The sequence below is a fragment of the Mobula hypostoma genome, chromosome 2 (genome assembly GCF_963921235.1).
Source record: "Mobula hypostoma chromosome 2, sMobHyp1.1, whole genome shotgun sequence".
Lineage (NCBI taxonomy): Eukaryota > Metazoa > Chordata > Chondrichthyes > Myliobatiformes > Myliobatidae > Mobula > Mobula hypostoma.
In genome coordinates, this window is record NC_086098.1 from 241,072,509 (window position 1) to 241,089,265 (window position 16,757).

Sequence of the window (16,757 nt, forward strand, 5' to 3'; positions counted from 1 at the left end):
CACCATGGGTAATAGAAAAGTCACTGTTGCAAACAGTGCAGCGAGCAACACTGTCATTATTTTTGACCCCTATTAGGCAGGGGTACACTTTAGTGTAGTCTGGGCTGACGTACGTTTTATATATATTTTTTTGGAACACTCTTGCTCTTGCTGTCGCTCTCTCTCTCTCGCTCTCACTCGCGCTTGCTTTCTTGCTCTCTCGCACGTTCTCTCACGCTCGCTCTCAAAAAAATCAATTTCCGGGACATTGTGATCGCAGCAGGCCAGGCAGCATCTATAGGAAGAGGTATATAAGCTTGATTCTTGAACCTTGGAATTCATTTTCTTGCCGGCATTTACAGTAAAATTAAAGAGATGCAACAGAATTTTCAACAAAAACTACATCAGCAAAGACTGACAAAAGTGCAAGAGAAGACGAGCCGTGTAAATATAGAAACATAGAAAATAGGTGCAGGAGTAGGCCATTCGGCCCTTCGAGCCTGCACCACCATTCAGTATGATCATGGCTGATCATCCAACTCAGAACCCTGCACCAGCCTTCCCTCCATACCCCCTGACCCCCGTAGCCACAAGGGCCATATCTAACTCCCTCTTAAATATAGCCAATGAACTGGCCTCAACTGTTTCCTGTGACAGAGAATTCCACAGATTCACCACTCTCTGTGTGAAGAAGTTTTTCCTAATCTCGGTCCTAAAAGGCTTCGCCTTTATCCTCAAACTGTGACCCCTCGTTCTGGACTTCCTCAACATCGGGAACAATCTTCCTGCATCTAGCCTGTCCAATCCCTTTAGGATTTTATACGTTTCAATCAGATCCCCCCCCTCAATCTTCTAAATTTCAACGAGTACAAGCCCAGTTCATCCAGTCTTTCTTCATATGAAAGTCCTGCCATCCCAGGAATCAATCTGGTGAACCTTCTTTGTACTCCCTCAATGGCAAGGATGTCTTTCCTCGGATTAGGGGACCAAAACTGCACACAATACTCCAGGTGTGGTCTCACCAAGGCCTTGTACAACTGCAGTAGTACCTCCCTGCTCCTGTACTCCAATCCCCTTGCTATAAATGCCAGCATACTATTCGTCTTTTTCACCGCCTGAAAATAATACCTGAGAACTTGAGTGGTGAAGGGTCCCTGAGAGTGAGTCTGTAGGTTATGGGATTGGTTTGGGATAGTGGGGAAGAGAGGTTATCGACGCTGGTTCAGGAGCCTGATGGTTAAAGGGTAATAACAGTTCCTGAACCTGTTGAGGCTTCTGTACCTCCTGCCTGATGGTAGTAGTGAGAGGAGAGCACAATGAGGATCTTTGATAATGGGCGTTGGCAGCTGTCTGTGTAAATGTAGTTCATGGTGCGGAGGGCTCTTACCGCGACAGGCTGGGCCGTATCCAGCATGTCTGTTCTGGGCATCGGTGATTCCATACCAGACTGATGCAACCAGTTAAGATACTCTCCTCTGTATCTATTGAAGTCTGTTAAGGTTTTAGATGACATGCTCGATCCAGACAAGCACAGTTGCAGAGTACAGTCTTGGATATTCTTCCTGTATCTTTTAGAATTTAAAGCTTGTCTCAAAAGCTGGAAGGGCTGACTCCACTCTGTGATCGCTGAATGAGATTCCCCAGATTTACCTGTGCAATAGCGGAGGGGTTAAAGATGAGCCGTAAATGTGAAGTCACCTTTTTGTAGGGAAAATTAGAGAGGGTGGCTGTTATCTTGAGAGCGATGGATTGGGAAGGGTAGCCACGCAGACGTTTGTGCATTTATTTCCAACGACTCTCAGGTGAAATCAGGTTGAGTGCAAACGATGTGTTGAATTTCCCCCAAGTTGGTTTATTAATCTCGTGTGCAACAGGGGAGAAAAAACTTCTTAAGTGTGTGTTGTCTGTAACAGATCACTTCAACACAGTGGATTGGGGCAGTGCGAGGGAGAGCCCCAGAATGGGCGGCAGGGTAGTGCAGTGGTTAACACAAGGGTTTACAGTGTAGGCAACCCAGGTTCCATTCCTGCTGCCGCCTGTAGGAGCTTGTGTGGTCTTCCCGTGACAGTGTGGATCTCCCTCCACTGTCAGTAAATGGTTCTGTGATTAGGCTAGGGTTAAATCAGAGGATTGCTCAGTGGTGTGGCTCGAAGGGCCTATTCCTCACTGTACCTCAATAAATAGTGTTACAGACCGTAAGCTGCCAACGTCAAAGATTGTGAGGTTAAGAGTTTTTTTTTAAAAAAGTGTACTAGACCATTCAATAACAGCTGGGTAGGAGCCAAATTCAAAGTTAATTCCGTGTCAAAACCTACATCCCATATTCCACCTGGAGATTCGTCTCCTTGCAGGCAGCTGCAGCACAATAGAATCCACGGCAAAAGAGCCCACGCGACAAAAACGTTCAAACATCCAACGTGTGAACACAGAACAGATGACACATACACAGAGCTTGAACCGCAGAGGACCCGAAAATGCGTCCGCGGCCTTCGTGCCGATAGGTGCGGTGTCGGTTCAGTGCCGGGGCGAGTGTCGATGGGTGTGGGGTTGGTTCAGTGCCGAATAGGGTTGCCAACTGTCCCGTGTTAGCCGGGACAACCCGTATATTGGGCTAAATTGGTTTGTCCCATACTTGTCCCTTGTCCGGTATTTCCCCCGCTAAGGTAGAGCATTCCTATGAAACCTTTTGTGCCGAAATGGCGTAAAGTGAAGAAGCAATTACCATTAATTTATATGAGAAAAAATTTTGAGTGTTCCCAGACCCAAAAAAATAACCTCCCAAATCATACTAAATAACACATAAAACCTAAAATAACACTAACATATAGTAAAAGCAGGAATGATATGATAAATACAGCCTATATAAAGTAGAAATAATGTATGTACAGTGTAGTCGGGAAGATTAAGCCAAAACCAATTTGCAGAAAAAAATTGGCACGTACATGTATGTGCACGTACACGCATGTGCACGTACACACATGCGCACACGGGTGCCCGCGCAAGGCTTCATGGTCATTGTAGTCTTTCTCGGGATAAACACAAATGTCCTGAATTTGACTGCTACTTTTGTCCCTTATTTGGGAGTGAGAAAGTTGGCCACCCTAGTGTTGAGGGGGTGTGTCGATGGGTGCAGAGTTAGGTCTATTAATTAAAAGAGTAAAGCCTCTTGCAGTAGTGAGCTTAAACACCGGTTCGTCCTTTGACGCCTTCATCTTTTCAATGTATCTTGTCATTTAACTAGGCCAAACATTGATTTGCTTCTGGGCTGTCAGGGGCCCAGGCTCCCGGCTCTGAGCCCTGCGTACATGTTTTCAGTAAGCAGGTGGCGTGGCCACATTTCAAGCAGAGTACCAGCCTGCCATCTCTACCTAAGTAAGGCTGTGTAGAAGCAGGAGTGCAGTTGCTGGAATCTGGACTGTGTGCAAAATGCTGGAGGAACTCGGCGGTCAGGCACCCTGTCCATGTCACACTCTGCAGGTGCTGGATACTTTGAGCAGCACGTGCAAAATGCTGGACTGGTGCTCAGCAGGTCAGGCAGCATCTACGGAGGGGAATAAACCGCCAACATTTTGGGACAAGAAGGAAAGGAAGGGGGCAGAAGTGGGTGGGGGAGGGAGTACAAGCTGACAGGTGCTGGGTGAAACCAGGCAGCTTTGCCCTCTTTACTTTGGCTTCCGCACCCTTCCTTTCCAGTGCCGATGAAGGGTCTCGGGCCGAAATATCGACAGTTTATTCCCCGCCTGACCTAGTCCCCCAGCATTTTGTGTGTTCGATAAGGATGTGTTTGCCACAGAGTGAAAGCAGGAAAGGCCCGCTGAAGTCTTTCCTGGAAAGATGCAGCCGAGGTTTGAGGAGGGACTGAGTCCATTGTGTCTGTATTCTCTAGACGCTTAGAAGAAGTGGGGTGTGTGTGTGGGCATTCCCAGTTAAAACTACCATGTTCTGATTAACGGGTCTCAGCCTGAAACGTCGACTGAACCTCTTCCTAGAGATGCTGCCTGGCCTGCTGCGTTCACCAGCAACTCTGATGTGTGTTGCTTGTTCTGATTAAGCTAGTGACTGGATGTGGGAAGATGTTTCTCCTACTGATGGTGGACGCTTGAACCAGGGGTCACAACGGCCTGGGTTATAGGGCAAGAGAATTAAAGCTGAGGGGTAGTGAAATGCTTCCATTTGTTGTGAAACCTGTTGTTTAGCTGCAGCAGTACAGTGCAAAGACGTAAGTAAATTTTTTCAAATCTTTAATTTTATGTACATTGAAACGTAATGGATGGTGGCATCTCAAATCAGTGAGATTTTATACTGAGGGCAGCCCAAAACCTCTCGACCATGACTGCATGCTTTTCATGCATTGAGTTTCCGCCACATGACTGGCTGATTAAATATTTGCATTAATGAGTAGGTGTGTTTAATAAACTGGCCACTGAGTGTGTTTACTAGTGTGTCAATGATTCTGGGGAGAAGGCAAGAGAATGGGTTTGAGGGGGGGAAAATAAATCAGCCATGATCGAATGACGGAGCAGACTCAATGGGCCAAATGGCCTAATTCTGCTCCTATGCATTATGGTCTTAAGTTTTTTTCAAAGTTGTTAGATCACATATGCCTGATGTATATCCACAGGCATAGCTTTCCAAAGCCTAATGTCCAGGTATATTCCTTCACAAAGATGAAACAAATTCATACTCACAACATGCTGGAGGAACTCAGCAGGTCAGGCAGTATCCGTGGAAATGATGAGTTGATGTTTCGGGCCAAAATCCTTCGTCAGGACTGTAGAGGGAAGGGGCAGAGGCCCTATAAAGAAGGTGGGGGGAGGGTGGGAAGGAGAAGGCTGGTAGGTTCCAGGTGAAAAACCAGTAAGGGGAAAGATAAAGGGGTGAGGGAAGGGAGGCAGGGAGGTGATAGGCAGGAAAGGTGAAGAAGGAATAGGAGAAAACACAATGGGTAGTAGAAGGAGGCGAAGCCATGAGGGAGGTGATAGGCAGCTGGGGGAGGGGGCAGAGTGAAATAGAGATAAGGGAGGGGGAGGGAATTACCGGAAGTTGGAGAATTCTATGTTCATACCAAGGGGCTGGAGACTACCTAGAGGGTATATGAGGTGTTGCTCCTCCAACCTGAGTTTAGCCTCATCATGGCAGTAGAGGAGGCCATGTATGGACATATCCAAATGGGAGTGGGAAGCAGAGTTGAAGTGGGTGGCTACCGGGAGATCCTGTCTGTTGTGGCGGACAGAGTGGAGGTGCTCGACAAGGTGCTTTTATAATCATAGTCATACTTTATTGATCCCGGGGGAAATTGGTTTTTGTTACAGTTGCACAATAAATAAATAGAAATAAAACCGTAAATAATTAAATAGTAATATGTAAATTATGCCAGTAAATTATGAAATAAGTCCAGGACCAGCCTATTGGCTCAGGGTGTCTGACCCTCCAAGGGAGGAGTTGTAAAGTTTGATGGCCACAGGCAGGAATGACTTCCTATGACGCTCTGTGTTGCATCTCGGTGGAATGAGTCTCTGGCTGAATATATACCTGTGCCCACCCAGTACATTATGTAGTGGATGGGAGACATTGTCCAAGAGGGCATGCAACTTGGACAGCATCCTCTTTTCAGACACCACCGTCAGAGAGTCCAGTTCCATCCCCACAACATCATTGGCCTTACGAATGAGTTTGTTGATTCTGTTGGTGTCTGCCACCCTCAGCCTGCTGCCCCAGCACACAACAGCAAACATGATCGCACTGGCCACCACAGACTCGTAGAACATCCTCAGCATCGTCCGGCAGATGTTAAAGGACCTCAGTCTCCTCAGGAAATAGAGATGGCTCTGACCCTTCTTGTAGACAGCCTCAGTGTTCTTTGACCAGTCCAGTTTATTGTCAAATTGTATCCCCAGGTATTTGTAATCCTCCACCATGTCCACACTGATCCCCTGGATGGAAACAGGGGTCACCGGTGCCTTGGCTCTCCTCAGGTCTACCACTAGCTCCTTAGTCTTTTTCACATTAAGCTGCAGATAATTCTGCTCACACCATGTGACAGTTTCCTACCGTAGCCCTGTACTCAGCCTCATCTCCCCTGCTGATGCATCCAACTATGGCAGAGTCATCAGAAAACTTCTGAAGATGACAAGACTCTGTGCAGTAGTTGAAGTTTGTTTTGAAACAAATTTGCTGGGCCCAGGATTCCCCAGACCAGCACAAAGACTCCAGCAAACCTCTGGATGTACTGTGGAGAGCATTGAAGGTGGTTGCATCACAGCCTCTTATGGAGGCTCCAGTGCACAAGATCAGGGAAAAAAAAACTCGAGGTTTGTAAACTCGGCCAGCTCCATGGGCACCAACCACCCACGAAACCCCACCATTGAGAACATCTTCAAATGGTGCTGCATTGTCATGAAGGACTCGCGCCACACAGGGCCTGCCCTCTTCTGATTGCGAGGAGGTACATGAGCCCTAGCTGCTTCCCCTTCCACCATCGGATTTCTGAACAGCCCCGTTGCAGGGCAATGTAATTGGGAGAAGTGTACATAATTCACAACCACTCCCATTGAGTTGAGGTTCACATCAAGAGGCTGGTCTGTTGTGATGTTCAGTTACCACGCTTCATGGACTTCAGTAAATAAGTTATGAATACTACCTTGCTACTTTACTCTCTTTGCACCATTTATTTACTTTATGTATCTCATCGTAATTTAATAGGCTCTTTTGTGTACTCCAACAAAACGTCAAATTTCACGAGATGCGTCAGCTTGCTTCTGATCAGCTCTGGCAGTCACTGATTTTTGGCTCCTTCAGTAACAATCGAGTTGGGCCGTTGCCAACACAGTAGCTCGAACCCACCTTCATTCTTGTGTTCCCATAACAGCCGCTTCTGCGGGATCTCTGAAAGCAGTGACAAATTGGAGTGGTGAGCTGGGGGCACTGGGAAGTTGAGTGAAGTTACCCCATCAGGCTCCGAGTTCAGTGCGGATAACATCGCTCCCCCCCCAGTGCTGAACTGTTCCCACAACTTACGGACTCACTTTTAGCGACTCTTCAGCTCATGTTCTCAATATTTTTTTTGCTTATTTATTATTATTTTGTTTTGGAGCTGGCTTCTTTTTTTCTCCACATTGCTCATTTGTCCATCTTGCTTGTGGTTTTTCACCGATTCTTGTTTCTCTGTATTTACCGTGGGAAAATGAATCTCAGGATTAAATCTGGTGACGTATTTGCTTTAACTTTGAAGTCAGTTTCCTGAGTATCTTGGGGCCGCCTCTTTCAAGCCAGAAGCCAAAGGGAACTTCCACCCAGCTCGCCAGATGCTGAGTTCGAAAGGTGTTGACTTGTGTGGAACACAGAACAGGTGCAAGGCCTGGAGCCAGACGCCGATACTCTCTCTGTCCATCGTGTGCACATTAACGCTTTGTGGGGGGGGGGGGAGGAGAATTAAAATTTTTAAAATAATCCTACTGCAACAGTTATCTTTCTCGAAGCTTTTAGTTATTAATTTGGCTTCACGGCCGGAACAGGCCCTTTGAGCCACGCTGCCCAGTAACCCCCAACCACCCTAACCTAACCTTGGGACAATTTACAATGACCAATTGACCTTCTTGCGGGCACTGTGGGAGGAAACCAGGGCTCCCAGAGGAAACCCACACATTCCACAGAGTACCTGTGCCAGGCTGGAAGCCTGAGAAGAGTTTATTGGTCTGAATTCTTTCACAACAGAGGTCACAGTTCACAGACCCAGACAGTGGGACAAGGCCTGTAGTTCTGGGTACGGGTCAGGGTTCATAGTCTGCGGGGGGGGGGTCAAAGTCCCATGGCAGGGCTGGGGTGTGAGGTCTCATTGGAACCTACTGAATGGTGTGTACGTGCTGAGGGTGTTTACATTAGTGGGAGTGTCGAGGACCAGAGGGCACAGCATCAGATTAGGACATCCCTTCAGAACAGGGAAGGAATTTTCATTACTCAGAAGGTGGTGAATCTGTGGAATTCACTGCCACAGATTACTGGAGACCAAGTCAATGGGCGTATTTAAAACAGAGGTTGGATAGATTCCTGATTAGTCAGAGCCAAATGGCCCAATTCTGTTCCTATGCCCTATGTTAGTTTCCCATTGTGAAATACCCATGGTATAAGAGACCGGCAGGAGTTAATGGCCACATGAGAGCATGTAGGTCACTGAGAAAATAGTTTCCTTCCCTAAGCAGTAAGGCTGATCAACACCTCCACCCACTAACCCACCCCACAACCACTACTTTATCATTTCCTGTCAGTCATTTTATGCCTAGCGTCACTTTATGGACACACAATCAATCTACATACAAAAGGTATCTTGTGTATTTATATTTAATGTGTGTTTGTGAATACCAATATTCACCTTCGTCCTAAATATTTAATGGTTTGTGTTTGTGTTTCTATTTGTGTTGTATCAGACCCAGAGTAGTAATAACTTTTTTCTCCTTTACACTTGCGTGCATTAAACAATCTTGAGAAGTATTCGGGGTTTGTGTTAATGCAGTCCCTCTGACTTGTTGAAATGAATGGCTTACTGTTGTATTGACCCACTGTTAAACTTTCTGTTCCAGATGAGGGAAGTGTATGGATGTAACAGTTGCTCACTCCGCGAACAGTACGTGAGCTCACAAGTTTTGAAGTTCTGGTAAGCTCTTCCCTTTCTAACCTTCAGCAGCTGAGATGAACAGCAAGCTGTCCAAAGACGGGGGCCACACAAATGTGATTGATTGCGGCATGATCTCAAACTTGTGAGAGGCAATTGCTTCAGGTCGGGCTTCAGTTAAAAAGCTTTCCTGCTGCATCACCGTCTGGTATGGGAATTGCAAGGCGTCCGACCGCAGGTTCCTACAAAGGATTGTGAGGACTGGTTGAGAGGATCGCCGGGGTCAGTCTTCCACCCAGCCAGGATTGCTGCATACACACGGTCCCTAGTGTTGTCAGTGATCCCTCCTATCTGTCCAACAATCTCTTTCAATTTCTCCTCCCTCCCCCAACCACCATCAGGCAGGAGGTACTGTGCCATTAGGACAAAAACTGTTGGGGTGTGAAATAACTTCTTCCCCCAGGCCGTGAGATACTGAACTCCCCGACACCACCCAGGTCTCTCGCGAGTAATACTCCAGTAGTGTTGTACTTGTTGGCGCGTGGCCAAGTGGTTAAGGCGTCGGTCTAGTGATCCGAAGGTCGCTAGTTTGAGCCTCGGCTGAGGCAGCGTGTTGTGTCCTTGAGCAAGGCACTTAACCACACATTGCTCTGCGACGACACCGGTGCCAAGCTGTATGGGTCCTAATGCCCTTCCCTTGGACAACATCGGTGGCGTGGAGAGGGGAGACTTGCAGCATGGGCAACTGCTGGTCTTCCATACAACCTTGCCCAGGCCTGCGCCCTGGAAACCTTCTAAGGCGCAAATCCATGGTCTCACGAGACTAACGAGATTCTTTTTGTTTTGCTGCAGCAGTCTGGTAGTTGGGCACCACGGTAACGATAGCAGTCAGCGCGACACTATTACAGCTCAGGGCATTAGAGGTCAGAGTTCAATTCCGGTGCTATCTATAAGGAGTTTGAAAGATGTTCATGAAACGTTACGTGTGGTTCTTCAGGCTCTTGTACCTTCTCCATGTTGGTAACGAGAATTGGGCATGCCCTGGTTGGTGAGGATCCTTGAGGTATCAGTATCAGCACCAGATTCTGCCCCCAGCACACCCTCTGGTCTGTTGGGCGCAAATGACACCTTTCACAGTTTTGATGTACACGTGATAAAACTTGAATCTTGAATCATTTTTCGAGTTCCAAGTTTTCAACTGTGGCAAAACTTCACTCCTTACAATTGAAAGATTAAAAGATTGGCCTTGTCACGTGCACAGAAACGTACAGCGAAATGTGTTTGCGCTCACGACCGACACAGTCCGAGGCTGCGCTGGGGGCAGCCTGCAAGTGTCGCTGTGCTTCTGGTGCCAACGTAGCGTGCCTCCCAAGTTATGAAGCCTAACGGGTACATCTTTGGACTGTGGAAGGAAACCCACGTGTTCCCGGTGAGAAACGTAAAACTCCATGCAGACCGTGGCGGGAATTGAACCCCTGTCACTGACACTGTAAAGGGCTGTGCTAACGTTACGTTCCTGTACCAACACTGTACCAAAACTTCACTTGCCCCATCACTGAAATGTTCCCACAGCCAATGAACTTGCTTCCAAGGACTCTACGTCTCATGTTCTCAATGTTATTTATTAGTATTTCTTTCTTTTTGTATTTGCACAGTTTGTAGTCTTTGGCACACTGCTTGCACGCCCGAGATGGTGCTGTCTTTCATTGATTCTGTTATGGGTGTTACTCTATAGATTTACTGAGTATGCCTGCAAGAAGACGAATCTCAGGGTTGTGCGTGACGACGTATGTGTGCTTCAATAATAACTTCACTTTGAACATTAGACAGTGTTGCAAGTATGGGGTGCCCAGGGAGGGGTGAAGGGACGTGCGGTGTCCACTCTGGAGCCGCTCGCTCTCACCTGCGGCTCCAAGTAGCTGTTTTCACGCAAAAGCAGACGTGCCATTTTTTTGATGGGCAGGCTAGACCGTGTGAGGGTAGCCGGCAAAGCCCCCTGCGCTGGTGACGCAGGAACATGCCTGCCCTAGCATGCAAAGTCCACTCCGGCAGACTGGACGAGTGAGATCCAGTGGCTAGGAAGGCGATTCAGCGACGCTCCGCGGAGAGCGAAGGGCACGACGAGGCACAGCAGATGTCATGGTCGTCCGCTACAACCAAGGAAGACCCCAGTTTGTGACGACTACTCGTACCCCTGGACCTGGACCCCCATGGCCGAGAGAGTGATTCTGCCCCCGGTGTAACAGCTTTCCCAGTTTTTAACTCTCCGCACAGATCTTCTGTCGTTGTCAGATACGATGGGTTATTAGTGAAGTTACTAAGTTTGGATCTGTGGCAAAATAGTGATTGATATGCTTGTCTAGTTCTTAAGAGACCAGGTCGTACCTCTGCCTGGGTTGTCCTCTGGGCAAGGCTGGAGCTAGTACTTTCTGAAGAATGATTTTGGTGTTTTTTAATGAGTAATATTGTGTCTTTTCCATTAAAGCCCAGGGTCAGTCATCACCAATGTAGGATCTACCTTCACGAAAAGCAACAACATAAACGCTGCATTACTTGAGGACACTTTTAAAAATGCACTGGTCGATGGCACCATCAACTCTTTGCGTATTGAAAATATAAAAGGTAATAATTTTTTCCCCCTATTCTTGCCTCACCTGCCCAACACCTTGCCCTGGTGGCCCCCCCCCCATTCTTTTTCCCATGGTCCACTCTTCTTCAGCTCTTTACCTGCCAGCCTTTCTTCATCCCTCTTCCCCCCCCCGCCCCCTCACCTGGCTTAACCTATCACTTTCAAGCTAGTCCTCCTTCCCAACCCCTCCCTTCTTTTATTTCTCCCGTTCTTTCCTGCCCGAGCAGGATAGTGTGTTTGCCGCTTCCCTGGCTGTTGTCCCGTGGTCCCCCCCCCCCCGCAGCCCCCCTTCCGCCTTACTCATTTGTGAAGTGGATAAGGCACTGAGTTAATTTCCTGTGGAACCATGACGCCTGTTTGTTTTTAAGATTAGTCTGTTTAATCTTTGTCAGCGTCTGAACGCACGATGAAATGTGTCTTCTGCGGCAACAGCCAGCACAATGGAAGGGCGAGGTGGGGCAGCCTGCAAGTGTCACTATATATTCTGGCACCAACAGTGACTTTCAACCCTCGCTTTAAACCACAGGCGCTCTGGTTTTCCACTCCTGCCCCAGGAGAGAGGCTACCCCTTTTAATATATCCCACTGCAAGGTCACTCCAAGAAAATATTCCAAGCCTGTTCAATCTCTCCTCGCACCTCTAACCCTCTGGTCCCAGTAACTTCTGTGTGACTCTTTGCTGTGTCCTCACTTGTTTTTTTTTCATAATTTCATAATTTACTGCCATAATTTACATATTACTATTCAACTATTTATGGTGCAACTGTAACGAAAACCAATTTCCCCCCGGGATCAATAAAGTATGACTATGACTAATTGCAAGCTTCCTGTAGCAAGGTGGTCGGAACTGCGCGTGATGCACCTACTTTATTTGTCACACGTAAATGCGTCCTTGGCGTCAAAGTGTGACTACGCTTCCGGCACGCCAGTGTAGCATGCCTGCAACTTGTTAACCCCAACTCGTGCACCTTTGGAATGCGGGAGGGACCCCCCCCCCCCCCGCCGCCGTGTTCGTGGAGAGACGGTTACAGACAGCGGCGGAAGTTGATCCCCGGTCACTGGAGCTGTAAAGCACGAGGCCAGCCGCTACACCGCCGTGCTTTTGGAGCGAGGGAGCGTGGAGGAGGGAATAGATGGGTCGATGATACAGTGCAGCGCAGTCAGCGGTTCCTCCCGTCCAGTCAGCTTCATGGAGCATTAGGGGCATAGAACAGCACAACACTGGGGCAAGTCTCTCAGCCTGTGATGTTCTGACAGCCTAATCCCTTCTTGTCTGCACATGGCCCATGCTTCCAGTATGGCTGACGATGCCTGCCACCATGGCCTGCCCCTTTTCCATCTTCTCCCTTCAGGGCAAATGTTTCGAGCCCCAACTTGAACAACTTCTTCCCCGCACTTATCAGAACCAGTCATCTCCTTCATATCCCCTTCCTGGCAGTTCTGCCACATTCTACACCCCCCCTGCCCCGATACTGTTTTTACGTATTCATGGTGGAGTGGGGGCTGAGGCTGTCTGCTGGAACAAGTTGGGGGCAGGGTTGATGCTGTGCTGCAGTTTGTGCAGGGGAGGTCGGCTTTGGGGGTTCGAACGTTTTTCCTGTCATTCTTCCTCTGTTTTGTGGATGTCTGCAGAGAGTAACAATTTCAGGCTCTCTGATGTTAAGTGGAGCCATTGAAATTGGCATGGTAACAGGACCCTCTGGCCCAGTGAGCCTGCACCCCCCCCAGTCACACCCATGTGGCCAATTAACAGAGTCGCCTGTACATCTTTGGGATGCGGGAGGAACCCAGAGGGAGATCGTACAGTCACAGGGAAGAATACGTAAACTTAGACAGCAGTGCCAATTGAGCTGGGGTTGCTGACGCTGTAATTTCATTAAGCTGACCCTACTCTCTCTCCCAAATCTATACTTTGCTCAAAACTGTATTTCTGGTATTTATTGACTGAGTGTTTGCAGGCAAGGAATTTGATTGCACTCTGACCTGCATGACGATAAACTAGCCTGAAGAGTACAAAAGGGTGGCGGGGTGGTGATACATCTCTACCAAAGGAGGTGTAAGGCGCTTCTTCCCTCTGCTAGGCCGTAGGTTTCCCTCGGGCAAGGGGTAGCTCCCGCTTAGCTCCCGATCAGGGTCATGGTACCACGGGAGCAGGTGGTGGATGATTGTACGAACAGATAATGTTGTACCGACCTTTTAACCTTCTCTAAGATCAATCTAACCCTCTCCTTCCATATAGCCCTCCATATCATCCATGTGCCTATCTAAGAGATTGGAATGTCCCCAGTGTAGGAGTGTAAAGACAAGGGATGGCAGGCATGGTTGTTCCCTGTGGAGATTGGCTGCAGAGGTTTCCCAGCCAAATCAGCGTGGAGGTTGTTGTCAGATCTGGGCCTGGACGAAAGGAGCAAAAAACAAGCAGCTCGTAGGATGGGGGAAGAGGCAGAACGAGCCTCTCGTTGGAGTTGGAGTAGGCGAGAGGAGGGGAGCTGGAAGCCAGGAGCAGATGGGCAGTGATTTGGCCACCACTGCCAGCCCACCAACGGGAGAGTGTCGTGGTTAAGGGTCAAACACCCTGTGACATCTGCTCCTGGCTGAAGGCTACGATTACCTTATAAGATAACTAGAGAATGCACCCTAACAGGTGTATGTACAAGTATCGGCCTCTATCACACGCCCCCCGCCCCCCCAGCGTTCCATGCACCCACCACTCTGCTAATAATAAAAAGAACCTCTGACATTTATCCTCCTCTTTCCCCGCCCCCCCGCCAACTTTCCTCCAACCCTCAATTTACTGTAACGTTATGTCCCTCAGATTAGCGATTTCTGCCCTGGAAAAATGTCTCTGGCTGTCCGCTCTGTCTATGCCTCTTATTGTCTTGTGCACCGCTATCAAGTCATCTCTCATCCTCCTTCACTCCGAAGGGAAAATCCCTAGCTCGCCCAACCTATCCTCAGAAGCCACGCTCTCTAGTCCAGGCAGCGATCTGTTAAATCTCCTGTGCACCCTCTCTGAAACTACCACATGCTTCCTGTAATGAGGCGACCAGAGCTGAACACAGTGCCCGAATGGTCTAACCGGGGTTTTGCGGAGCTCTAACATTACCTCACAGCTCTTGAATTCATTCCTTGAGTTCCAGCATGAACCTTTTGAACCACCTCATTAATCTGTGTGGCAACTTTGAGGGATCTGTGGACCTTCCTCCCTTCGGTGGCTGCTGAATGACCCCTAATGAAGGGGGTCTGAGTGTACTGGGGAGGGCAGTAGTGATTTAATGCAAAGCACGTGAAATTCTGAGGGAACTCAGCAGGTTCAGCAGCATCTATGGAGAGGGTGTTGGGCACGTGGCCAAGTGGTTAAGGCGTTCGCCTAGTGGTCTGAAGGTCGCTAGTTCATAGTCATACTTTATTGATCCCAAGGGAAATTGGGTTTCGTGCTCAGTTCGAGCCTCCGCTATGGCAGTGTGTTTGTGCCCTTGAGCAAGGCACTTAACCACACATTGCTCTAGTATCTGTGCGAGGAGTGGCGACCCACACAGACTTCCAATCTGCGCCTTGTAAGGCATGAAAATGCCGGACGCAGGCCTCTCATGGTCTGAGTCAACGTTCCCCCTCCTGTGGAGAGGAGCAAACAGTTTTGGGCCCTGTAATGTAATGAACGTATTGGAAAACGATTGCAATGGAATGCAAGGGGGGATGATTGTTCTGAGTGAGCATGGACCTGATGGGCCAAATGGCCTCTTTCTCCATCATGTGGGAGTTAACAGCTGCCTGTTGCAGTGTCAGTTCTGCTTGTATTGTCCAGAGGAAAGGTGTGTTCAGTAAATATTTCTAATTTTGTTGTTCAGTGTCGGAGATCAGCCCCGAAGAGGGGTCACCCTTGGTGCCCGGATGGGGTATCGCTATCCTGGTCCTCGTTTGCATTATCCTCTTCATCATCCTGCTTGTCCTGCTCGTATTGGTAAGTCGTTGTCTTTTGGTAAGTGTCCGTGCTCTTTGCTAAATCCAGTTGTAGCCTTGCTTGGCCCTCCCCTCACCGCAAAGCCACAGAGCGTAACCATCTGGTGAACTAAAATCCTTCCAAGGGCAACTTGATGAAGCTAAGTTCAATTCAAAGGTGACCAGAGGGAGATTTTTTTTTTGTGAAGCATCAATCCTGAAGTAAAAGCAGGAGATGCTGGAAGCTCTGCGGTTCAGAAAGCTCCTGGACAACATGCTGGAGGAGCTCAGCAAGTCAGGCAGCATCTATGGAGAGGGCTTAAGCAGTCTCCCCAAAACAGCCGCGGTTTATTCCTCTCCATAGATGCTGCCTGACTTGCTGAGATTTAGAGATACATCACAGAGTCGACCCCTTGATCAATGCCGCCCCAGCAGCCCCGCGACCCCGATGAACCCTGACCTAACCACGGGACGGTTTACAATGACCAGTTAACAAGCCTGGAATGTCTTTGGACTGTGGGAGGAAACTAGATCACTTGGGGGAAACCCACGCATTCCACGGGGAGGACATTGCTCTGTACGTGAAGCTGCTTAACAAGATAAGAGCCCGTGGTATCCCGGGAAAGCTACTAGCATGGATGTGGTGCGTGGCCAAGCGGTTAGGGCGTTGGACTGGCGATCTGAAGGTCGTGGGTTCGAGCCCCAGCCGAGGCAGTGTGTTGTGTCCTTGAGTAAGGCACTTAACCACACGCTGCTCCAGTCCACCCAGCTGAAAATGGGTACTGGCACAATGCTGGGGGTTAACCTCGCGATAGACTGGCGTCCTATCCGGGGGGGACTCTCGTACTCTCAGTCACTTCATGCCATGGAAACCGGCATAAGCACCTGCCTGATGAGCCTATAAGGCTCGGGAGACAGACTTTAACTTTAACTAACTAGCATGGATAGAGCAGTGGCTGATTGGCTGGAGGTAAAGTGGGAATAAAGGGAGCCTTTTTGGGTTGGCTCCTGGTGACTAGTGGTGTTCCACAGGAGGTCTGTGTTGGGACCGTTGCTTCTCGTGTGTTTTTTTTATTGTCATCTGTACCTGGATACCCGGATGATGAGATATGTCTCTACCAGAGGAGGTGTAAGACTCTCCTTCCCTCTGCTAGTCTGCAAGTCACCCTTGGGCGAGGTGTAGCACTTAGCCAACCCCCCCCGCCCCCCGATCGGGGTCTAATGAAGCCATGGGAGCAGGTGGTGGATGGTGATGGCCGTATGAGGAGCTGGTGTATTAGTTGGCTGCCCGTGACTAGTGGGTGGTCCACAGGAGTTGCTGCTTCTCCCATTCTATGTCAGTAGGTTGGATGGACAGAATTGGTGGCTTTGTGACTAAGTCTGGGGACGGTATGAAGATATGTGGAGGGGCAGGTAATGTTGTGGAAGCAAGGACGGCTACAGAAGGACTTGGACAGGTGAGGAGACGGGGCAAAGAAGTGGCAGATGGAATACAGAGTGAGGAAGTGTATGGTCATGCACTTTGGTAGAAGATATAAAAGCATAGAGTATTTTCGAAATGAGGAAACGGAAAAAAATCTGCAAAGGGACTAGGAAGTCCTTG

At 48.7% G+C, this 16,757-nt stretch overlaps 1 protein-coding gene across 1 annotated transcript in view; it reads left to right on the forward strand.

Annotated features, from left to right (window-relative positions):
- The window catches only part of LOC134342998 (mucin-2-like), a 62,242-nt gene that overhangs the window by 27,451 nt on the left and 18,034 nt on the right, over positions 1-16,757 (forward strand). Inside the window, exons 3-5 of the mRNA XM_063041781.1 lie at positions 8,556-8,629; positions 11,073-11,209; positions 15,064-15,176. Of these exons, the coding sequence (XP_062897851.1) occupies positions 8,556-8,629; positions 11,073-11,209; positions 15,064-15,176 (324 nt within the window). The remainder of the gene's footprint in view (positions 1-8,555; positions 8,630-11,072; positions 11,210-15,063; positions 15,177-16,757) is intronic.